Raw genomic sequence first — 25,071 nt, 5'->3', positions numbered from 1 at the left:
ATGTGCATTAACTGTAAATTACTTTTGGCCGTTTATTTATTATTTAATACCAAATAATTCTAGCAGGACTTTCCAACTCATATGGGTCAAATTATATTTAACTAGGAAACAGCTGTAGTAGTAAAAGTATGAACTAAATCAAACGCTGATACACATAGATTTACAAAGTATCATTTAGTTAAAAGAATGGTTCGCTGAATTAAATGGCAGAGCTGTATCAATTTAGAAACCAAAACCAGTTCAAATTTCTGTAGTATCTTATCACAGTTAAATCATGGCACCCAGATGGGGGTGGGATGCCAGGTTAAGGCATGTTTTTATAATGATAGCTGGTTCTGAGGTCTGGCTCTGTGTGTGTTTGGCTGCAAACTGGATACTTCTGAAGCACTGGTGGAGAAGAGGTCACCGCAGATTATTTTGTAGACCCTCTGCAGTTCCTGCTGAACGGGGAGTGAAGCCCCTTCTCTCACAGACTGACCGACTGATTCAGCTTTGCTTTACATTCATCGGGTTTTGTATCAATTCAGTTCATCCGACAGTAAAACCATCTATATGAATGTGTTCTATTCTAGTGTTCTGAGGCAAATTTGACCTTCACAAGTATTTGCTCCCTAAAATCCTAAAAGTTTATCGATTTTCTGTAAATATAAACCAAATTAAGTGGTTGCTGTTTTGACACACTAGTGTAGATTCAGTTGAAAACACAAAAAATACAGGACATTAACCACATTTGAGATGTTTTAGAAAAAGAACATTTTTAGAACACCTTTCTTAGAACTCCTTTGATCTTACAGCGTGCATGGTATTTTACAGATGGACCAAAATCTACAGATTTCAGTTTTCTTCCCTTCAGTTAGACAAGTTAAGCCCCTTTCTTTTGGCCCATGGTTTGCTCATTGCCCTGGGTAGCAAGTGAAGCACTCTCAATAATATTTTAGTAAGCTAGCTGTAAGCCAGAATGGCGACGTGACTCGAGCTGATACTCATCAAACAGGAAACAGTCATCAGTGATTGGAGTCTTAGATAAGACCTTTACATGTCCTGTATGTTTTAGTTGATCAAAATAAGACTCATCCAAAAAATTTATTAGCATGCTAAAATGGATTAAGTATAAAATTATGAAACCATGCCTATGACTGATAGCTGACCTGTATCACCTTTTTTTTAGGAAGGAAGATGTTTTGAAGACTCACTCGGTGGATGGAGCCTTTATGATAGACTTCAACTGATAGAAAAATTCTTTATGCTAAGATGCAACAGAGCATAAACAATGCAGAGAATGCTCTAACTCTATCAGATAGAGCCTTTACATTGCTGTCATACTTGTACAGGGCAACACCTCCCAATTCTGTTAATAAAAGGTACTTTCGAGTGACCTGATTCAGTTTGGATCTGCAAAGGCACATTTAAAACCGCTGAGGACGATCAGCAGTTTCACCCGGTAAGTACATTCACAAAGAGTAAAGGCAATGAATATAACCTATAACTGCATCTGTTCTCGGTTTTGTAGGTCATGGTAGACTCAAGTCCTTAATAAAATCTGTAATTGTGCTACAAAAAGAGTGTGGTCTTAAATAGATTAGTCACAACTGTGTATATTAATTAAGTGTATGACAGCAATGCAGGTAAGTTAAAGTACCGCATTTTGTATATATTCATATTATACTTTGGGGTGAATGTTCTACAACATGATACGAGCAATACCAGACATGTCAGTTTTTAAATCCTACGTACAAAGAAGCTGACTTTAATTCTCCAAGCTGAATTTACATATAAGGTTCACCAGTATGAATAAATAATTTAGACTTACTTTATTTATTTTCATAATTCAACTTTAGTTGGAAGCCTTTTGATACTAAACTGTTCTGATGATTGTTTGCATTTTTTAAACATCCATTTTTTTTTATACAACTGCCAGTTCTGCCTTATAATATTATTGCACTCACTGACAGACCTTTACCACACCACTATACTGCACTATACTACATATACAACACATTCTCAGGTCTTGTCAAAACTTTTTGACTTCTCATAACCATAGGGAAAACAATGTAATGACACTGCAATTATTAAATAAAACATATATTTTGTACTCCAGTACCCGAGCCATTATTATCAGATCTGATAAGGAGAATATTTGTAGCCATGCTATCCACAGGCTGATCCTACAGTGGCAATGATATTGCACTTATTCTACCTGCTCCTGTGGCATCATATCCACCACACAATAGAGCCCACTGGAGTTTTAAGGTTTCTTCTAAAGGTCCATGTATTCAGATTCTTTTTGTCTGATGGTTTATTATTAGATGACAACTTTCTCTTCCTTTTTCTTTCATCCAACAGACACCAACCAATTTCTCATATTTCTATCACAGTGGCACTATGGCATCACAACCTCTTTCATCACGCGGTGAGTCTGGCGAGATTTATCAGAACATAACACAGATAGCAAGACAGAAAGAATGCAAGTATCTGAGCATGACGAGGACAGCTAAAATCCAGGTTAAGCCCAGTGCTAGGCAAAAGTCACAAGAAAATAAGGATGTGTTAGGGAGGATAAAGGTGACAAAGAAAATTATTAACAAAACCAGAAGCCACGTTTACTCCCGTTAACACACTTAGAATGACAGTTAGAAACACTAGTTATGTTGGGAGTAGGGACAGTTATGACTTTACCCAAACCCAGGGCTGGACTGGTAATCTTGCATACGCATAAGTTTCGTCAGGAAGAAGTGGCGGAGAGGTGGAGCTGGAAAACAAAATGAAAACAATAAAAAGAAACTAAAAATTGGTGCAGCTAATTGTAGTACTAGCAAGAACTAGTAACAAAGCTTTATGGAGAAGTGAGGAAGAAATCAAGGAATGTGAAATTCACAGGGTAAGACAACGATGAAGGGACATAATGGGATTAAAAAATGCTAGGACCAATTTTCTGACCCAGTCCAACCCTGACCAAAACACATGAACATCCGAATCTAGAAACAATAAACTTTAAAGCTGTTTGACACTTATCCCGAACATGTTACACGTTTCTAATTTACAAACTAAAGGACAATTACTACAGCTATAAAAAGCATTGACTCTCCCCAAATTTCTTAAATGTGCCCCCTTGTGCATTAGTGAGACATACAAGCAGCTTTAGCACATTATCATTTGATGCACCAAAATTTTAAAAAGGCTGGTGTTCACACCTTCACAGTGGGGGGAGAAGGATAAGAGAGTTTAAAAAGATTATTTGAACACTTCCCCGTAAAAAGTAGATATTTTTTTTACAAATAATTAAAAAAAACATTAAAGTTAAAAAAGAATAAAAGAAATAAAAGATATAAATATGTATGTATGTGCTGGAACACGTAATAATTTTTTTGTTGATTTACAGCATATGAACTTCGGATTCTGGTTTTTGGAAAGACTCAAAGTAAAAAATCAATTCTAACCAACTTCATCACTGGGAAAAAAGATTTGACTGGGGATCTTCTGCAAAAGGTGTCCCCATCCACTACAGTCACTCAAGGACAGTATAGGAAACTAACAATAGTGAAAACTTCAGATGTCTTCAGTTTAGCTGGAGAGAAGGTGAAGCATGAAATGAAGAAGTGTGTGGCTCTTTGCCCCCCTGGACCAAATGTTCTCCTCCTGTTGATAAAGCCTTCTGAATTCAGTGAAGAAGACAGACAAAAACTAAAGCTCATCCTAAGATTCTTTGGTCAAGATGCTTTTAAATATGCAATGGTCATTTTGACACATAGTGAGGAGAAAAAAAATTCAGCTGTGGATCGACTCATACAGGACTGTAGACAAAGGCAGCAGAGAATCAACTTTGACAAAAAAGATCTGCCAGAAAAGGATCTTCAAGAACTCATGGAAAAGATGGAGAGCATAGTGAATGAAAACAGAGGAGGCTATCTAAACAGAGGTGAAGAAGCTGACACCACAACAGTCGCTTTTAAACCGCCTCTTAACCTGGTATTGTGTGGGACATATGAAGTTCTGAAGAGTTCAGCAGCCAATGCCATTGTAGGAAAACACCAGTTTGGTAAACCTGCTGACTCCTCAGAATGTGTTAAGAAGGAGACACAGGTGTGTGGACGTTTAGTGTCCCTGGTAGAGATGCCTGCTTGGTATGGAAAATCTCCTGAGGCAATAAAGAGCTGCAAAAAACAATGTGTTTCTCTCTGGAATCCCGAAGGTGTCCATGCCTTTATCCTGGTCCTTCCTGTGGGACCCCTCAGTGACGAAAACAAGCGAGAGTTAGAGATCATCCAGAATGAATTTGGATCTCAGGTCATCGACTTCACCATGATTCTTTTTGCAGTGGAATCAGATCCCACAGATCCAGTTGTTGTCAACTTTGTTAGTGAAAACAGAAACATCCAGGAGCTCTGTCAGAAGTGTGGAGGACGAAACATCATCTTCAACATCAAAGACAAGCAGCAGGTCTCTGAGGTGTTGCACACTGTGGAGAAGATGACAGCTATGGGATCTAAGTGCTTCACAAGACAAATGCTTGTTAAGCCTCGATTGATTAAACTCAAAGGAAACCCTTCACAGAAGACAGAATCCTTTGATAATCCCAACCACAGCCCAGATGCTCTCCGGATAGTGATGATTGGGAAGACTGGCTGTGGGAAGAGTGCAACTGGAAACACCATTTTAGGCCAAAAATGCTTTTATTCTAAAACCTGCATGAAGTCAGTGACAGAGGTTTGCAAAAAAGCAAAAGGAGTGGTCGACGGCCATCCAGTTGCTGTGGTCGACACACCAGGCTTGTACGACACGACTCTGTCCAACCATGAAGTCAAACAGGAGCTTGTGAAATGCATCAGCTTGTTGTCTCCAGGACCTCACGCGTTCTTACTGGTAGTGCAGATTGGTCGATTTACCAAAGAAGAAAAAGACACAGTAGAGCTCATCAAGGAGTTTTTTGGCAAGAAATCAGAAGACTTCATTATTGTTATATTCACCAGAGGAGATGATCTTCAAGATCAAACAATAGAGAGTTACATGGAAGAAGTCAGCGATGACTTTGTTAAAAAACTCATTGACGACTGTGGAGGAAGATACCATGTTTTCAACAACAGAGATCAAAATAATCATTCACAAGTCGCAGAGCTTTTAGACAAAGTACAAACAATGGTGAAGAAAAATGGTGGCAGCTGCTACACTACAGAGATGTTCCAAGAAGCTGAGGCAGCCATACAAAAGGAAATGAAGAGGATCCTAAAAGAGAAAGAAGCAGATATGGAGAAAGAGATGGAAGAACTTCAAAGGAAACGCGATGAAGAAATACAGGCGAAAAAGAAACAAATTGATCAAGAAAGAGCAGAAAAAGAAGAAGTACTGAAGGAGAAGGAAGAACTGATTAACCAGGAACAAGAGAAGACAAAGAGAGAGGAGGAAAAGAGAGAACAGGAGACCATAGCATCAATAAGATATGAAGAAAAACTCCGAATGCAGTGGGAAGAAAAACTTGAAGCTCTTGAGCAGAAAATAAAATCAGAATGTGAAAAAAATGTACATGCTGACAGAAAGCTGATGGAAAACCGAGAAGAGATGAAATTAGAACGCGAAGCTTGGGAAAAAGAACGCAAAGAATGGTGGGAGAAACGAAATCAAGAAGACAAACAGAGGAAAGAGGAGGAACAAGCGCTGCTTATAAAGCTCAAAGAAGAATATGATGAGGAAAGAAATGAATATGAAAGCAAAATAAAAGAACAAGATAGACTCAGGAGAGAACAAGAGGAGAGAGACTGGAAATTAGCGCAGGATATCTATGAGGCAAAAGTCAAGGAAATGAAGAAGAAAATTGCAGAAGAAGCCAGAAAGCAAGCAGAAGAATTCAATGAGTTCAGACAGAAATATTCAGTAGATTTTGCAGCGTTGAGAGCAAAGCATGACAGTGAGATGGAAGACATGAAGCAAAAACAACAAAAAAGCAACGCCATCATACTTAAACATCTGCTCATGAAGAGAGAATACAAGAGAGACTTTGACAGACTGAAGAAAAAACAGGAACAAGAAATGGATGAGCTGAATTACAATCTTTCTATAGGAAATGAGGGCGAGCCAATTGAAGAAGATATCAACCAACTACAGCTAGAACATGATAAACAAATCAATGACTGGATAGAAGAATATGTACAGAAAGCTGACGGAGATAAGTCTTGCAGCATTTTATGAAACGGGCTCTTTTACCTGAATGTCAGTTTGATTTAACTTTGATAGCTTTTGGTTTTAAAGCTTTTAATAAACAAATACTTTTGTTATAGCTGTATGATAGATGTAGATGTAGTTCCATATAACATAATATACTCAAATTATTACAAATTGATTAATATGTTCTAAAATCACTGTCAATCTTTCTTCTTTTTTTTAACTGCAGAAAATGTTGCCTGCTAAGTAAAAACATGAATGAATGTAAACTAATCATATAAATCATTTAGGTAAAGATCTCGTTTAATTTGCATCATGCCATTTTTACTGCAGGAAGTAATGCATATTTTTCCATTTAAAAACAATCACTGGTGTCAATAATCTCACGAAAAGCACAAAATGTCTTTGGCTCAGATGTGTTTGTTATTTACAGAAAACACTTTATTGCAGTATATAACCATTTTTTGGCACAGCATGTCTCTTTTTTCAGAATGATAAAAATGTTTCAATTCCTGATTGTTTTTTGTTTTTATAAAATACTTATTGCATCTGATAAGTAGTCTGTGTAGAGATATATTAAAATGTAAGCTTCATATTTTGGACAAAAACCAGTTGATGTTCTTATCGTTAATTTTGATGATCACTTTACGGGACAATGAATAAGTACTACTGTTGAGAAATATCACAGTAAACTTTAAATAAAAGCAAACATTAGCTGAAGACTCTTTACGGATATTGATTGATTGGAAAAAAGACCGTAAACTGTTCACTTTAAAGTGAAGGAAATGTAACAAAGTACAGGCAACCTAAGCATGGAACCACACTTCATAGTGAAATTCAAACCATATTTGTTGAAAAGCTTGATTTAATTTGTTTCTTCAATTTTGAATCTTTGAAATAAGGGAATATGTCCTGCCTTTATTCAAAAGGTCCTTTCATATTTAAACCCAGTTTCAGAAAATTTATTTCACAGAGTTTATAGGGTAGACATCATCTTTTAGACCTTAACAAATAATCTACACACCTGACAGTTACGCCACATTCTTTAAACGTACATGTACATAGGAAGAACAGTGACAGTTCTCAATTATAATAATGTGAGTGTTTGAGGTGGAAACACCACTGTTGGAATAACACAGCTTGTACTAATGCTGTGAGCTCTTTAGGACAAGAAATTATTTTAAAAAACTTGTAAAGGTAGACTCCATGGTTTGCTGCTTGTGGCAATCATGCAGAAAAAAATAACCGAATTCAAAAATTAAGAACTGTAGTCCATTGATTTTGTCCCTAAAGCATATACAGGTTTTGATTCTGTGGTTATGACTCAGCAGTTTTTACTCATTCACCCATTCACACAAACTGCTTTTTCTATGTAAGTCTATTAACCGCATCTTAATTTAAACCCACTGTCAGTTTTTTTGATAATGGACCAAAATCCACACATTTCTGTTTTTTCAACTAGTTAAGGCAATGTGCCCTTTGCCACCATTTGCTCCTTGCCCTGCATAGCAAGTGATATCCTTGCCATCACATCTTGTGAACATTTTCTACATGTAGATCAGGATGATTAGCTCAACTTGATATTTATCACTGACAATTAGATCTTTGGGTGTCCTGTACGTGCCTGGTTAATCAAAGTGGAAAAACATCCCAATAATAACAAAACAACTAATGCAGATTCTCGCTTAGATTAGACATAAAACCACCTGAGACTTGTACGACCTTTTTCTGTTGTTGAAGGTTCAGACAATGCATGGAGCTTGCACAGATGCAACAGAGCATAAAGAATCCAGGGAATGCTCAGTGTTTGGTCATTTATCAGTAACTGTATCAGACATCACCTTTACTCTGTTGTCATACTTGTACAAGGCAACACCTTGATATTCTGATAATGGAAGGTGGTTACAAGTAACCTGATTCAGTTTGGAACTGCCAAGGGAGATTTAACAGCACTGAGTAAAACGTCAGAGTGTCACCTGGTGAGTACAATCACTGAAAATAGTCAAAGGAGCTTGCAAAGAAAAGCATCTGGACTTCTGTTGCTTGAAGACGTTTCACCTCTCATCCGAGAAGTTTCTTCAGTTATAAGGTCAAATGGTGGGGAGTCCCAGATTTAAACCTAGTGGGTCAAATAAAGTGTATAGTAAAGTTATTGGCTCTTTTAAGGGGACTTCACGGTTCAAATCAACTCGTTGGAAAGGATAATATTTTTGCCGTTTCTGTGCAGTGCACATTGAGGAGAATAGAAACCTTAACATTGAAGTTTACCGGAAGCCCCCACATATAGACCAATACCTACTCTTTGACTTCCACCCTTTGTAACACAAACTTGGAGTAATCAGGATTAGGGATGGGTATCGAAAACCGGTTCTTGTTGTTGTTCCCTTTGTTTCAATTCCTTGGAATTGTTTGCCATTTTTGCAAACGATTCCCTTATCGATTCCAGTCGCCCCGAATGACGTCACCACGTTGCGGAGCGTCATTTACCTGGCAGGAAACATGGCGTCTAATGCTCAAAAGTTTGGTTATACTTTACGAGAACAGATGACAACAGAGCAACTTGCAATACTTGCAAAGTAGATATTTCATTTAAGGGAGGAAACACTACGAATATGCAAAAGCATTTGCTCACAAAACATGCGATGCCCTTAAATGAATGTCGTGTTTTGAATTCTGTTCCGGACTCGTGAATCTCAACGCAGCAGCAGCGGTAACGTTTGCACGTCCTCTCCCGTTAATGCGGCAGGTAAATAATCCACTAACAGTGCATATTATGTTAGCGCGATCTGCCTTATTACAAAACCTGCCATTACTGTGCATTTAGGTGACCATGATGAGAGAGACAGACAGAGTCTCGCTGGCTCAGATGCTGGCAGTTCTCGCTGCAGTCTACCGGTAGCGTCTCCATTCAGGCCAGGATAGACGAATGTCACCGAGCAGTGACTAAGTTTGTGGTAAAAGGCTTGCACCCATTTGCCACAGTAGATGATTTTCAGTAAGTGAATGCGTTTAATTGTAGGCAGGGACATTACTGGATATTCTTGTGTAATTGCTACAGAATAATTTATGTTATACTTTGTTATTGCTACAGAAGAATATTTATTTTATTATTTTACATTTACAACTTTTTTTTCCTGGGACCCTGTGACACCCCATCGAAGAGCCATAGGCTGTGGATCTGTTGAGATCTCACTGTTGGGTTTGTAAGGCCATGTTACTCCTAAATTTCTATCTTGTTCAAAGAGAAGATATAAAACAAAGTTCTAAGCTACTCGACCTTAGTGTTCTCATCCATCCATCCATCCATTCGCTTCCGCTTATCCTTTTCAGGGTCGCGGGGGGCGCTGGATCCTATCCCAGCTGTCATAGGGCGAGGGGCGGGGTACACCCTGGACAGGTCGCCAGTCTATCGCAGGGCCAACGCACAGAGACAGACAACCATTCGCACTCACATTCACTCACACATTCACACCTAGTGGCAATTTGGATTATCCAATTAACCTATCCCCACAAGCTGCATGTCTTTGGACGGTGGGAGGAAGCCGGAGTACCCGGAGGGAACCCACGCAAACACGGGGAGAACATGCAAACTCCACACAGAAAGACCCCGGCCTGATGGTGGAATTGAACTCAGGACCTTCTTGCTGTGCGGCAACAGTGCTAACCACCGTGCCACCGTGCTGCCGATAAGAGAATCGATAAAGAATCAATAAAGAATCGAATCGTTAAACAGAATCGAAAATGGAATCGGAATCGTGAAAATCTTATCAATACCCATCCCTAATCAGGATCCCGCAACAGCCACAGGGCAGAAGGATAACACTTTTCACTTTTCAGCCACCATCTTTTCATGGAGACTGTTTAAGTTTAAAACCTAAATGTAGCGCTGTACTCTTGTCAGTATATTTTTGTTATTTTGTGTTTATGATTTGATATAGATGTTTGATGTATAGTTTAAAATGTCATTATAAAACTGATCAATAAGTTATTACATTAGCCCAAACAATACCCCTATGCCATGATGCTTCACTCCATAATGTACATCGGGTAAAATAAGTATTGAACACAACACCAATTTTTTCATAAATATATTTCTAAAGATGCTATTGACATATAAATTCTCACCACATGTTAGTAACCACCCCTAAAATCCCCCACATGCAAATAAATCAGACCACAGAATTTTAAGTTATGAAACTAAGTAACAGTTTACTTGGCTGTGTTTGGTGTCATTGTCTTGCTGAAACATGCAATGTTGTTTCATTTTCATCATCCTGGTAAATAGCAACAGATTTTGATCTATTTGATCTATTTGATCAACTTATTTTTTTCCCCTTTTCCACAAGTGCAAGTAAAACAGAAAATGCCACTGCCACAGTCACATGCTACTCCTTACCACGCACATCTTAACCACCTAGCTTTCATTTCTCTTTTACAAATGAGTTAAAACTTCAAAGACTGTTTAAAAATTAAATATTGCACTGTACTGTTGTCAGTGATATGTCAGTTATTTAATACTTACAATCTGATGTGAATAATGTCATTTATATTTTCAGTTTGTAAAACAAACAAAACTGTCCTGTTGACATAGGTGTGGTCCCAGACTCACTGTGGTTCAACACACGAGATGTTATCATGTGACTGAAAACATAATCTATTCTGTTTTCTTTTAGCAGATGTTTGTATTTTATGAGAGGTTCGAATTGTTTGGTTATTTTATTTCTGTAACTATAAGTAACAAATGGGTTTTTGACACATATCTAAATACACTCTAAATCTTTAATATTATATTGCGAACTCATATAAAAAGTCAAAGCTTTGCAATGAAATGAGCTCACTTTAGACAAGCTTTTTAAAAGTAACGCTCTGTGCAGGAGGAGCTTCAACTCCTTGTTTTCTTTTCTGATCTGCATCTTTTTCTTTCTCTTTGACCTTATGCGCTGTAAGGACTACCACAACAATCTTCACCTGGTGAGTTCCTCAAGATGAAAAAACCCAATAAATCTCAGCAAGAAATACTATAAATGCATGTATAACTATGTTATAGTAAAATGTTTAGATCAAACGTGCTAACTGGAAAAGGAATATACATATTTCTAATTTGGGGGGATCAGTGTGTTTAGAGAACTCAGTCTTACAAATGATTGCTTTTTTTTGGTCAGTTGGTTATCTAAGAATATCAATTGTGATTGGTCTATTTCATTAAAATGTTTAGTATATGGAACTTGATTTTCTCAGCCAGAAGTTTTCTTATCTACTCCAATAGAAAAATTATCGTTTCATTCTTGTTTCTGCAAATGAACTTCACTGTTTAACAATGATAAATATGCTATCTAACTGATAATGAGTGAAATCTTTTTTGGTGACAAATCTGAAATTTTAATAGGCATATACAAGCATATGTAAAGGTAATACGCATATAAAAAGCATATATAAAGATAAATTGAAAGTGCAAGTAAATGCAGAAAATGCCACTGCCACAGTCACATGCTACTCCTTACCACGCACATCTTAACCACCTAGCTTTCATTTCTCTTTTACAAATGAGTTAAAACTTCAAAGACTGTTTAAAAATTAAATATTGCACTGTACTGTTGTCAGTGATATGTCAGTTATTTAATACTTACAATCTGATGTGAATAATGTCATTTATATTTTCAGTTTGTAAAACAAACAAAACTGTCCTGTTGACATAGGTGTGGTCCCAGACTCACTGTGGTTCAACACACGAGATGTTATCATGTGACTGAAAACATAATCTATTCTGTTTTCTTTTAGCAGATGTTTGTATTTTATGAGAGGTTCGAATTGTTTGGTTATTTTATTTCTGTAACTATAAGTAACAAATGGGTTTTTGACACATATCTAAATACACTCTAAATCTTTAATATTATATTGCGAACTCATATAAAAAGTCAAAGCTTTGCAATGAAATGAGCTCACTTTAGACAAGCTTTTTAAAAGTAACGCTCTGTGCAGGAGGAGCTTCAACTCCTTGTTTTCTTTTCTGATCTGAATCTTTTTCTTTCTCTTTGACCTTATGCGCTGTAAGGACTACCACAACAATCTTCACCTGGTGAGTTCCTCAAGATGAAAAAACCCAATAAATCTCAGCAAGAAATACTATAAATGCATGTATAACTATGTTATAGTAAAATGTTTAGATCAAACGTGCTAACTGGAAAAGGAATATACATATTTCTAATTTGGGGGGATCAGTGTGTTTAGAGAACTCAGTCTTACAAATGATTGCTTTTTTTTGGTCAGTTGGTTATCTAAGAATATCAATTGTGATTGGTCTATTTCATTAAAATGTTTAGTATATGGAACTTGATTTTCTCAGCCAGAAGTTTTCTTATCTACTCCAATAAAAAAATTATCGTTTCATTCTTGTTTCTGCAAATGAACTTCACTGTTTAACAATGATAAATATGCTATCTAACTGATAATGAGTGAAATCTTTTTTGGTGACAAATCTGAAATTTTAATAGGCATATACAAGCATATGTAAAGGTAATACGCATATAAAAAGCATATATAAAGATAAATTGAAAGTGCAAGTAAATGCAGAAAATGCCACTGCCACAGTCACATGCTACTCCTTACCACGCACATCTTAACCACCTAGCTTTCATTTCTCTTTTACAAATGAGTTAAAACTTCAAAGACTGTTTAAAAATTAAATATTGCACTGTACTGTTGTCAGTGATATGTCAGTTATTTAATACTTACAATCTGATGTGAATAATGTCATTTATATTTTCAGTTTGTAAAACAAACAAAACTGTCCTGTTGACATAGGTGTGGTCCCAGACTCACTGTGGTTCAACACACGAGATGTTATCATGTGACTGAAAACATAATCTATTCTGTTTTCTTTTAGCAGATGTTTGTATTTTATGAGAGGTTCGAATTGTTTGGTTATTTTATTTCTGTAACTATAAGTAACAAATGGGTTTTTGACACATATCTAAATACACTCTAAATCTTTAATATTATATTGCGAACTCATATAAAAAGTCAAAGCTTTGCAATGAAATGAGCTCACTTTAGACAAGCTTTTTAAAAGTAACGCTCTGTGCAGGAGGAGCTTCAACTCCTTGTTTTCTTTTCTGATCTGAATCTTTTTCTTTCTCTTTGACCTTATGCGCTGTAAGGACTACCACAACAATCTTCACCTGGTGAGTTCCTCAAGATGAAAAAACCCAATAAATCTCAGCAAGAAATACTATAAATGCATGTATAACTATGTTATAGTAAAATGTTTAGATCAAACGTGCTAACTGGAAAAGGAATATACATATTTCTAATTTGGGGGGATCAGTGTGTTTAGAGAACTCAGTCTTACAAATGATTGCTTTTTTTTGGTCAGTTGGTTATCTAAGAATATCAATTGTGATTGGTCTATTTCATTAAAATGTTTAGTATATGGAACTTGATTTTCTCAGCCAGAAGTTTTCTTATCTACTCCAATAAAAAAATTATCGTTTCATTCTTGTTTCTGCAAATGAACTTCACTGTTTAACAATGATAAATATGCTATCTAACTGATAATGAGTGAAATCTTTTTTGGTGACAAATCTGAAATTTTAATAGGCATATACAAGCATATGTAAAGGTAATACGCATATAAAAAGCATATATAAAGATAAATTGAAAGTGCAAGTAAATGCAGAAAATGCCACTGCCACAGTCACATGCTACTCCTTACCACGCACATCTTAACCACCTAGCTTTCATTTCTCTTTTACAAATGAGTTAAAACTTCAAAGACTGTTTAAAAATTAAATATTGCACTGTACTGTTGTCAGTGATATGTCAGTTATTTAATACTTACAATCTGATGTGAATAATGTCATTTATATTTTCAGTTTGTAAAACAAACAAAACTGTCCTGTTGACATAGGTGTGGTCCCAGACTCACTGTGGTTCAACACACAAGATGTTATTGTGTGACTGAAAACATAATCTATTCTGTTTTTTAAGCATATGTCATTTCTGTTAGAAATGACAGTTAGGTTAAAACTTCAGAGACTGTTTAAAACTTAAATGTAACACTTTCATTGATGTCAGTTATTTAATACTTACAATTTCATGTATGAAACATGATTTTCCACAGTCCCAGGCTCACTGTGGATGGACACAGTAGTGTGTGAATGAACAATATTCACTTTGCCTTCAAAGCTTCAGTAATTTAACTCATAAGTACATAGACTGATATTTTTTTACAGTGGAGACTGTACAAAGTATTAGCTACATAATTAATTAAAATTGTTTATGGTTATTCAGGTCTGGTGACCAGATACACAGGATTCACAGAATACATATACATATATATATATATATATATATATATATATATATATATCCAGAATATCGCTTATGGCCGCTACTGTCTGCTGTAATGGAAGACCAATAATGTCAGGTAAGTATACATGAATCGTATATGCTGAAATCCTGTCTTATGCACTATTTCCATAACTAAAAGGCTTTGCTGGCTCACATCTCACAGTATTTCTAATCACAGCAAGAAGATGAAGAAACTAAGTATTATAAAGGATTATTGCTTGTATTATTAAAGATGTTATCTTGCTGTAATGGTGATGAACAATAAAATACACCTATGCATACAGGGATATTTTTGAAAATCGTTATAGGTAAACCAAGAAAATTCAATTAAAAGCTTTAAAATTAAGCCCCGAAACTATTACTTAGTTTTAGCCACTTTAAAAAGAGCAGTAAATAACATAATCTTAATTTGAAATGTGCTTTTTAATCAGACTTTTCATTCATTTGTCATTCAAGAACTATGAAAGGCCCTAACCTGCATCCAGAGAGCTAAATGAATAACCTCTGATACAGTAATATTCTTCAGTAATATTTTGGGGTTGGCTTTTTTTTTTGCAGGCTCTGAGCTGAACATCGTGCTACTTGGAGATACTGACTGGGACGAGACAGTACTAGGCAACTTGATTATATGCAACAAAGCTTTTCAACATTCATTACTGTTTAAAGACAAGAAGTGTGTGCACGCACATGGAGAATGGAAAGGAACATTACTAACAGTAGTGAAAACCCCAGATATTTTTGATCTTCAATTCTTATCAGTGACAAAAGAAATGGACAGTCTGATGAGTCTTTGCACACCTGGACCAACTGTGATACTACTGATAGTGAAACCTTCCAATTTCACTGAAGAGAAACGGCTGGCACTAAAGGCAATTCTAACCTTGTTTGGTCATGATGGTTTGCACCACTCAATGGTGATCATGACACAAAAGCAAAATAAGCTAAATTTGAATTCCCCTATGCATAAATTAATTCAAGACTGCAATCAAAGGCAACATGAGATCAAACTTGATAGAAATGATCTATTTAATAATAAAAGACGTCAAGAGCTGATGGAAAAGATAGAAACTATGCTCACTGATAACATGACAACAGCAAGTGATTACTGCCTGCAAACTGTGCTTTCCCAAGAAGAAAGAAACATACAGATGGAAGAAAGCTCTAGAAAAATAACAAACCTGGATGGTGAAACAAAGAAAAATGAAGAATGGCCGGAAAAAGACAAATACATGAAATATGAAGCGCTAGAAATAGACAATGAAATTAAAAGAGAACAGGACGATAAGCAGCAAGCAGAGCTACAGAAAGGCTACCTAAAGTATGACAATCTCTCACTCAGTGATTATGCATTAAAACGGAAAGAATTGGTGAAAACTAAGGAAGAAGATCAAGAAAGCATGAAATCGACAGAGTGTGACAAAATAGAAGACCTCAATAAAAAGCATTCAAAGCAGATTGCAGATCTGAAACATGAGCACAGTGAATATATAGAAGATCTCAAAAATAAACATAAGGAAGAACTAATGTATAATAAAAATGAGCACAGTGAAAAAATAAAGAATCTCACAGAAGACCATAGTAAAGAAATAATGACTCTGAAACAAGTGTATGAGCACAAAATATTTTATCTGACTGTAAATCACTTAGAGGACATAATACAGCTGCTGCAGGGAACAATTGAAACAGTAGCACATCTAAAGCAAGAGCAGGATGAGGAAATAAAGACTCTAAAACAAGATTGTGAATCAACCATCCTCGATCTGAAGCAAAGGCATGATAAATGCATTGCAGATATTACACAGGAGAATGACAAGAAAATGGCTAATATAAAGGAAGAACACTTTAAAGAGATCAACAATTTGAAGAAAGAGTGTGAAGTAATAAATCTAAACCAAAAATATGAACATACAGTACAGGACCTGATAAAGCAGTATGAAGACAAAATAAAGCAGCTAAAGGATGATCACGAAGATAGCACCGGATTTTTGAGCATAAGTTCAAAAATAGCGATGTTAATTAATAACCTACTGCAAGATCATGGCAACAGAATATCACAAGCTGCCCAAGATTATATTAACAAAATATCGAAGCAACAAAAGGATGATGAAATAATGAACTTAAGAAAGGAGTATGATGAAAAGATCCATAAACAGGATATGGAAAATGAAGCCAAAATAAAGAATCTGAAGGAAAACAATGACAAAGAAAAGATGGATATAAAACAGGAGTATGAGAAAAAAATAAGAAATCTGAAAAAGGATCATATCAAAGAAATGAGAGATCTGAAAGAAGAGTATGAAAACAAAATGGCTTCACAAAAACAAGATCTCAAGAAAGAATATGACAACAAGATAATAAATTTAAGTAAAGAAAATGATGAGAGGATACAAGACCAGAAGAAAAAATATGTACAGCAAATTAAAGATCAACAGGAGGACTATGAAGACAAACTGGATACTCAAAAACAAGAATATGATCAGAAACTAAGTGCTCAAGAACAAGAGCATGAAGACAAATTGAATGCTCAAAAACAAGAGCATGAAGACAGACTTTCAACTCTGAAGCAAGAGCACCAAGACAAATTGAATACTCAAAAACAAGAATATGATCAGAAACTAGGAGCTCAACAACAAGAGCATGAAGACAAATTGAATGCTCAAAAACAAGAGCATGAAGACAAATTGAATGCTCAAAAACAAGAATATGATCAGAAACTAAGTGCTCAAGAACAAGAGCATGAAGACAAATTGAATGCTCAAAAACAAGAGCATGAAGACAGACTTTCAACTCTGAAGCAAGAGCACCAAGACAAATTGAATACTCAAAAACAAGAATATGATCAGAAACTAGGAGCTCAACAACAAGAGCACCAAGACAAATTGAATGCTCAAAAACAAGAATATGATCAGAAACTAGGAGCTCAACAACAAGAGCATGAAGACAAACTGAATGTTCAAAAACAAGAGCATGAAGACAGACTTTCAACTCTGAAGCAAGAGCACCAAGACAAATTGAATACTCAAAAACAAGAATATGATCAGAAACAAAGAGCTCAACAACAAGAGCATGAAGACAAACTGAATGTTCAAAAACAAGAGCATGAAGACAGACTTTCAACTCTGAAGCAAGAGCACCAAGACAAATTGAATACTCAAAAACAAGAATATGATCAGAAACTAGGAGCTCAACAACAAGAGCACCAAGACAAATTGAATGCTCAAAAACAAGAATATGATCAGAAACAAAGAGCTCAACAACAAGAGCATGAAGACAAACTGAATGTTCAAAAACAAGAGCATGAAGACAGACTTTCAACTCTGAAGCAAGAGCACCAAGACAAATTGAATACTCAAAAACAAGAATATGATCAGAAACTAGGAGCTCAACAACAAGAGCATGAAGACAAATTGAATGCTCAAAAACAAGAGCATGAAGACAAATTGAATGCTCAAAAACAAGAGCACCAAGACAAATTGAATACTCAAAAACAAGAATATGATCAGAAACTAGGAGCTCAACAACAAGAGCACCAAGACAAATTGAATACTCAAAAACAAGAATATGATCAGAAACTAAGAGCTCAACAACAAGAGCATGAAGACAGGCTTTCAACTCTGAAGCAAGAGCACCAAGACAAATTGAATGCTCAAAACCAAGAATATGATCAGAAACTAAGAGCTCAACAACAAGAGCATGAAGACAAATTGAATGCTCAAAAACAAGAATATGATCAGAAACTAAGTGCTCAACAGCAAGAGCATGAAGACAAACTGAATGCTCAAAAACAAGAGCATGAAGACAGGCTTTCAACTCTGAAGCAAGAGCACCAAGACAAATTGAATACTCAAAAACAAGAATATGATCAGAAACTAGGAGCTCAACAACAAGAGCATGAAGACAAATTGAATACTCAAAAACAAGAATATGATCAGAAACTAAGAGCTCAACAACAAGAGCATGAAGACAGGCTTTCAACTCTGAAGCAAGAGCACCAAGACAAATTGAATACTCAAAAACAAGAATATGATCAGAAACTAGGAGCTCAACAACAGGAGCATGAAGACAAACTGAATGTTCAAAAACAAGAGCATGAAGACAGACTTTCAACTCTGAAGCAAGAGCACCAAGACAAATTGAATGCTCAAAACCAAGAATATGATCAGAAACTAGGAGCTCAAAAACAAGAGCATGAAGACAAATTGTATGCTCAAAAACAAGAGCATGAAGACAAATTGAATGCTCAAAAACAAGAGCATGAAGACAAATTGAATACTCAAAAACAAGAATATGATCAGAAACTAAGAGCTCAACAACAAGAGCATGAAGACAAACTGAATGCTCAAAAACAAGAGCATGAAGACAAATTGAATACTCAAAAACAAGAATATGATCAGAAACAAAGAGCTCAAAAACAAGAGCATGAAGACAGGCTTTCAACTCTGAAGCAAGAGCACCAAGACAAATTGAATACTCAAAAACAAGAATATGATCAGAAACTAGGAGCTCAACAACAAGAGCATGAAGACAAATTGAATACTCAAAAACAAGAATATGATCAGAAACTAAGAGCTCAACAACAAGAGCATGAAGACAGGCTTTCAACTCTGAAGCAAGAGCACCAAGACAAATTGAATACTCAAAAACAAGAATATGATCAGAAACTAGGAGCTCAAAAACAAGAGCATGAAGACAAATTGAATACTCAAAAACAAGAATATGATCAGAAACTAGGAGCTCAACAACAGGAGCATGAAGACAAATTAAATACTCAAAAACAAGAATATGATCAGAAACTAAGAGCTCAACAACAGGAGCATGAAGACAAATTGAATACTCAAAAACAAGAATATGATCAGAAACTAAGAGCTCAACAACAAGAGCATGAAGACAAATTGAATGCTCAAAAACAAGAGCATGATCAGAAACTAAGTGCTCAAAAACAAGAGCATGAAGACAGGCTTTCAACTCTGAAGCAAGAACACCAAGACAAATTGAATACTCAAAAACAAGAGCATGATCAGAAACTAAGAGTTCAACAACAAGAGCATGAAGACAAATTGAATACTCAAAAACAAGAATATGATCAGAAACTAAGAGTTCAACAAGAAGAGCATGATCAGAAACTAAGTGCTCAAGAACAAGAGCATGAAGACAAATTGAATACTCAAAAACAAGAATATGATCAGAAACTAAGAGTTCAACAAGAAGAGCATGAAGACAAACTGAATGGTCAAAAACAAGAATATGATCAGAAACTAAGAGCTCAACAACAAGAGCATGAAGACAAATTGAATGCTCTAAAACAAGAGCATGATCAGAAACTAAGAGTTCAACAACAAGAGCATGAAGACAAGCTTTCAACTCTGAAACAAGAGCACCAAGACAAACTGACTGCTCAAAAACAAGAATATGATCAGAAACTAAGAGCTCAACAACAAGAGCATGATGTGAAAATGAAAAGCCTGTGTCATGAGCATAATGACAGACTAAAGTATAACAGGCAAATACACAATGAGGAAATCAAAGCTGTGACGAATCACAATGTATTGCAAGGGGGTATAGCGTTTATAAGTTTCTTATTATTTTTACTTCAATGTTTAACATTAGCTTTTCAGAAATGATGCAGCTTGTGAGGAAGCTATAAATGATTCCAACAGTACACAGTGTGTGAGAAACAGTTTGTATGTACAGGTACTTACATGTTAATTCTGTACCCTTCTCTCACAGTAAGCGTTTATTTGACTAAATGTTTTAACTTAAATGTTTAGGATTGAGATATTTAAATGTGCTACATGTACTTTGGTCACTGTTTGGTTTTGTCTTTCCTTACAAGTGCAGACTTTTGCATAATGATTAAATAATATAATATACTGAATATGACGAAAATATTGTTGTGTTGTGAGCACAGAAGCATTTGTGCATGGAGTCAACTTTTTAAAAGTTGGTTTGCCAACACTGCAAAGATTGCAAAGTTTTATTTCTCATTTTTCTGTTTGACAGTTGATTAAAATGTGCCATTAGTCAATTTGCAAATAAAAGGCTGTAAAATGATTTGATATTATTAAAGCATACTTTTAGTGTAAGTCTCATAACCGTTCTCATATACTGACCAAATGCAATTTTAACCCCAGGGGTCCTAAACAAAACAACTTTAGACAAAAATCTAACACTAAAGCTACCTTCATCCCATTAAATACTTTTTTTTAGTCTTTTTAAAAAGAGATTTTGCATAATTGCATATTAGGAAGTCCCAATTGACAGTCTTCGTAGCCAGGGATCAGTCCGCCAGGGTCTCCGCTCCTGCCGCCGCCCAGCACACAATGCACCCGACCCCTACGGTGCCTCCTGTGGGTGATGGGCCTGCAGGAAGATGGGCCTGTAGAGGCGAATTTCTGTTCCAAGCTTTGAAAAAATAATCCTTCCACTTCTTAATGTGAGTTGTCCAGATTTATTTCTGACTCGTACATACAAACAAACGATGTCACGGTCAAAAAACTATTTGCTGCTACAGCGCACATTTCCATTGGCATCCTGGCTCATTCTAACCTGCTAAAACACATGCGTTGTAATGTTTTCTTACCTGACACAAATTAAACACGCAGCATATATTCTCTAACAGCATATTATACAAAATCAAACATGTAACATAATAACTGAAGAGGTATCAAAAATATTTCTCGATAGATTGGCTCTAACAGGGCCCATATGTCCCTTTTTGGGCTGTGCCCGGCCAGGCCCCATGGACTAAGGCCCAGCCACCAGACGCTCGCCCTCGCGCTGCCTCCCAAGGCCTGGCTCCAGGGCGGTGCCCCGGTAACCCTATCAGGGTGAACTGTTCCCTTGGTGTTCTGCTCATAGGGGTCTTCTGAATCGCTCTTTGTCTGGTCCCTCAGACCATGTTTCTTCTCAAATTTTTTCAGGGAAATCAATGATGGTCAGGTTGACATTTGATGAACTAACATGGAATGACTGATTTACACATGACACAAAAAGAGAGATGGGCAGCACGGTGGCACGGTGGTTAGCACTGTTGCCGCACAGCAAGAAGGTCCTGAGTTCAATTCCACCATCAGGCCGGGGTCTTTCTGTGTGGAGTTTGCATGTTCTCCCCATGTCTGCGTGGGTTCCCTCCGGGTACTCCGGCTTCCTCCCACCATCCAAAGACATGCAGTTTGTGGGGATAGGTTAATTGGATAATCCAAATTGCCACTAGGTGTGAATGTGCGAGTGAATGTGAGTATGAATGGTTGTCTGTCCCTGTGTGTTGGCCCTGCGACAGACTGGCGACCTGTCCAGGGTGTACCCCGCCTCTCGCCCTATGACAGCTGGGATAGGCTCCAGCACCCCTCGTGACCCTGAAAAGGATAAGCGGTAGCGAATGGATGGATGGATGGATGGACAAAAAGAGATGTGCTGATATATGTATACACCCCTACTAAAACCAAAAGCTGATTAGCAGACAGAACAACAACTGAAATAACATTTAAGCTTCCTTACTGAATAAATAATAAAAACTCTATTTCGCTTATAAGAAGTTGGAAAAACTGTATGAAATGAAATATAGCACACTAGTTCTCACCAGGTAAGTGCGCCTGACTGAGAAGAAGCGAAAGGGAAAGTTTGTTTTGAATCATCTATCAAATATTGGAGACTTATTTAGCAAAAAAATTTTGAGCTTTGGGGATTTTATGATCAAAAAGCAGGTATAACAGATGAATAAGGTGTAACATTTCTATTTTTATGTATAAACAGTCAAAATGAGATTACCAAAAAGCACCACTGAACGACACAGGAAATTCTGTCCATGGACATCTCCCTGTACAACTCCTCCATCTAATACACTGTAAACACTGTAATATTTACACCCTTTTTGCACACGCGCTACAGTAAGATAGCAAATGACAAAGTTCACAGGTTAGAGTCAAATGTCAACCATATATATTCACCACTGTAATAGTCTCACATCTGTAAAATTCTTCGTCAATATTCTTGATATTTATAATTGAGCAATTTGAATATATTAGTGCAATTTCTTAAATTTGTAAACTATTAACATATTGTATTATTTAATTAGTTTAGTCTGATACTGTTACTGTCTTGGAGCAACTGTAACCCACATCATTTCCTTAGGGATTAATAAAGGACTCTGATGATTCTGATGATTCTGAAAATGTGATTGAAATGCAGACTTTCAGCTTTAATTTGAGGAGTTTAACTAAAAGTATTGCATCTGCAGTTTGTGAATTACAGCAGGGTTTTTCTGTTGTTGTTGTTGTTGTTGTTTTTAAATATAGTCCCCCATTTTCAGAGGCTCAAAATTAAATGGACAAACTGACATAATTTTAAATATCAGGATTTTTTCTTATACTTTGATACAGTGGAGGGTCGCAGATGCCAGACTCAATAAACTAATCCGTAAGGCCAGCAATGTTGTGGGGATGGAGCTGGACTCCCTCAAGGTGGTGTCGGAGAGGCGGATGCTGTCCAAGATAAAGACAATGTTGGATAACACCTCCCACCCACTCCATGACATGCTGGTCAGTCACAGGAGCACGTTCAGTGAGAGACTGAGATTACCGAAAAGCACCACTGAACGACACAGGAAATCATTCCTGCCTGTGGCCATCTCCCTGTACAACGCATCCACTTAACACACTGGTTACTGCTACAACTACACATGTTTCTTTTCCAGCTATTTATTTATGAGTGACTTATGTATGTATGTATGTATATATATATATATATATATATATATATATATATATATATATATATATATATATATATATATATATTGTACTATTCTTAGTTAGCGTATTGTCTGTCTTGTCTTAATGTTGGTTTATAATGGAGCACTGTAACAAAAAATAATTTCCCCCAGGGATCAATAAAGTATTCTAATTCTGATTCTGGAGGGGCCAGTTTGATTGAGCGGCCCTCTCCCCGGCAATCAATTTGGTCATTCTTTACATTTTTGCTAGCTTTTTAAAGGGATTATTTTTGCTTTTCAACCTAATCATATGGAGGGTTTTTTTGCATCATTTTTTACAATATAATGAGAGAACAAGTCTCATCTGATCAGGAAACTGTTTGAGCCTCTGGAAATGGGGGACTATGTATAAAAATGGCTATAATTCCCACTTCTTACAAATTCTAAGACCTTAAATTCCAAGTTAAATGCAAATTGTACTTTCATATGAACCAGTGAATCTCAGAGCAACAATCTAGTTCTTTTTCTCCTTTGCTGTCGAAAGATGCTTCGGACACAGTCTCTGGTTCAAGAGTGGCCTGTGTCAAAGAGGCTGAGATCTCCAATGTCTCATCCACTCAATTTTACTTAAATGCAGTATTATAAATGTAACAAAATAAGAGAAAATAATCATTCTGTAATGAGTCTGAATAAGAAAAGTCCAATAGTATCACAAGCTGGAGTCTTTTTTTACAAAGGTCACGATGTACAGTAAAACAATAGAAAATAGGAAGCAAGCAACTGCAGTCATGTGCGTCGAGGGTGATTTCAACAGGGATGCGTGTGTCTGTGTGGGTGGGTTGGTGGGTGTGTTCTTTCCCTCCTCAATCTACTCTGAGACTTACCCCAAACCGCATCCTCAATTCGCACTCACGCTACCTAGCATTATCTACTAGAAATGGCATCAAACCTAAAAGAAGATGTGGTCTCAGCTAGAGAATGAGATTTACATTTCTGTCTTTTCTCTGCTCATCTTGCCATGTTGGCTTGAAGCAATGAGGCATTTGGGGGGTGTCGTACTGAGTCACTGCTTCCACAGTTGGACTTCATTGGGCATGGCCAGGAGAAAACCACAAGCTGGGTGTACTCGCTCAAATCATCTCAAAGATTGGTATTAGACATTTAGCATCAAAATAGATTACATAGTGAGAAAATTGTAAATTTTGTGTGATTTGATCACCTTCACCTTTAGAGTTGATGAATTTAAGATGACATAGCAGCAAGATGAGTCCTCACAGAGTCTCCATTCAACTTGTATCAAAGGTGCAGACTTCAAATGTAGTATAGGTGCAGTCTAGTCTCCCCCCCCCCTATTTTGTATTATTAATAATAATAATAATAGATTGGATTTATATAGCGCTTTTCAAGGCATCCAAAGCGCTTTACAATGCCACTATTCATTCACTCTCACATTCACACACTGGTGGAGGCAAGCTACGGTTGTAGCCACAGCTGCCCTGGGGCAGACTGACAGAAGCGAGGCTGCCATATCGCGCCATCGGCCCCTCTGGCCAACATCAGTAAGCGGTAGGTGAAGTGTCTTGCCCAAGGACACAACGACCAGGACAGAGAGGCCGGGGATCGGCAACCTTCTGGTTACAGATGTGCTTCCCAACCCCCTGAGCCACGGTCGCCCTTATATTAAAACAATACGGTGCTACTGAATGTCACAGACATTCAGCTAGCCAGAAAGCCACCAAAGGTCAGTCATCCCTGTTGCGCGTGCACCTTTTCCTACCACACCCTTTCTGCCAGTCAACTTTACAATAATATGCCTGGATACTGTAATTTACTCAATTTTTCTAACACATTGAGTCTTT

General features: G+C 36.7%; 3 protein-coding genes across 4 annotated transcripts in view; 2 read left to right on the top strand and 1 right to left on the bottom strand.

The window, feature by feature from the left end:
- prdm6 (PR domain containing 6) overlaps positions 1 to 25,071 on the bottom strand; it is a 128,704-nt gene that overhangs the window by 61,173 nt on the left and 42,460 nt on the right. The gene's annotated exons all lie outside the window — the stretch shown is intronic.
- Positions 711 to 6,878, top strand: LOC113033150 (GTPase IMAP family member 8-like). Its single transcript, XM_026186576.2, has 3 exons — positions 711 to 1,441; positions 2,344 to 2,410; positions 3,380 to 6,878. The coding sequence occupies exons 2-3, from the start codon at positions 2,383 to 2,385 to the stop codon at positions 6,178 to 6,180; spliced, it is 2,829 nt and encodes a 942-aa protein (XP_026042361.2). The 5' UTR covers positions 711 to 1,441; positions 2,344 to 2,382; the 3' UTR covers positions 6,181 to 6,878.
- Positions 15,094 to 20,591, top strand: LOC145432349 (uncharacterized). Its single transcript, XM_080309112.1, has one exon. It carries the CDS (start codon positions 15,273 to 15,275, stop codon positions 20,121 to 20,123), a length of 4,851 nt encoding a protein of 1,616 aa, XP_080165238.1. The 5' UTR covers positions 15,094 to 15,272; the 3' UTR covers positions 20,124 to 20,591.

Source organism: Astatotilapia calliptera, chromosome 12 (assembly GCF_964374335.1).
Source record: "Astatotilapia calliptera chromosome 12, fAstCal68.1, whole genome shotgun sequence".
Lineage (NCBI taxonomy): Eukaryota > Metazoa > Chordata > Actinopteri > Cichliformes > Cichlidae > Astatotilapia > Astatotilapia calliptera.
The sequence above is the reverse complement of the archived record's forward strand: the minus strand, read 5'-3'. Positions and strand labels throughout refer to the sequence as shown.

What these genes read in the sequence shown, in the direction of transcription:
- LOC113033150 (XM_026186576.2), top strand. Translation starts at nt 2,383, where the DNA reads ATGGCATCACAACCTCTTTCATCACGCG. An exon ending in ACAACCTCTTTCATCACGCG is followed by an intron (nt 2,411 to 3,379) that starts GTGAGTCTGGCG and finishes GTTGATTTACAG; the next exon opens with CATATGAACTTCGGATTCTG.
- LOC145432349 (XM_080309112.1), top strand. Translation starts at nt 15,273, where the DNA reads ATGGACAGTCTGATGAGTCTTTGCACACCTGGACCAACTGTGATACTA.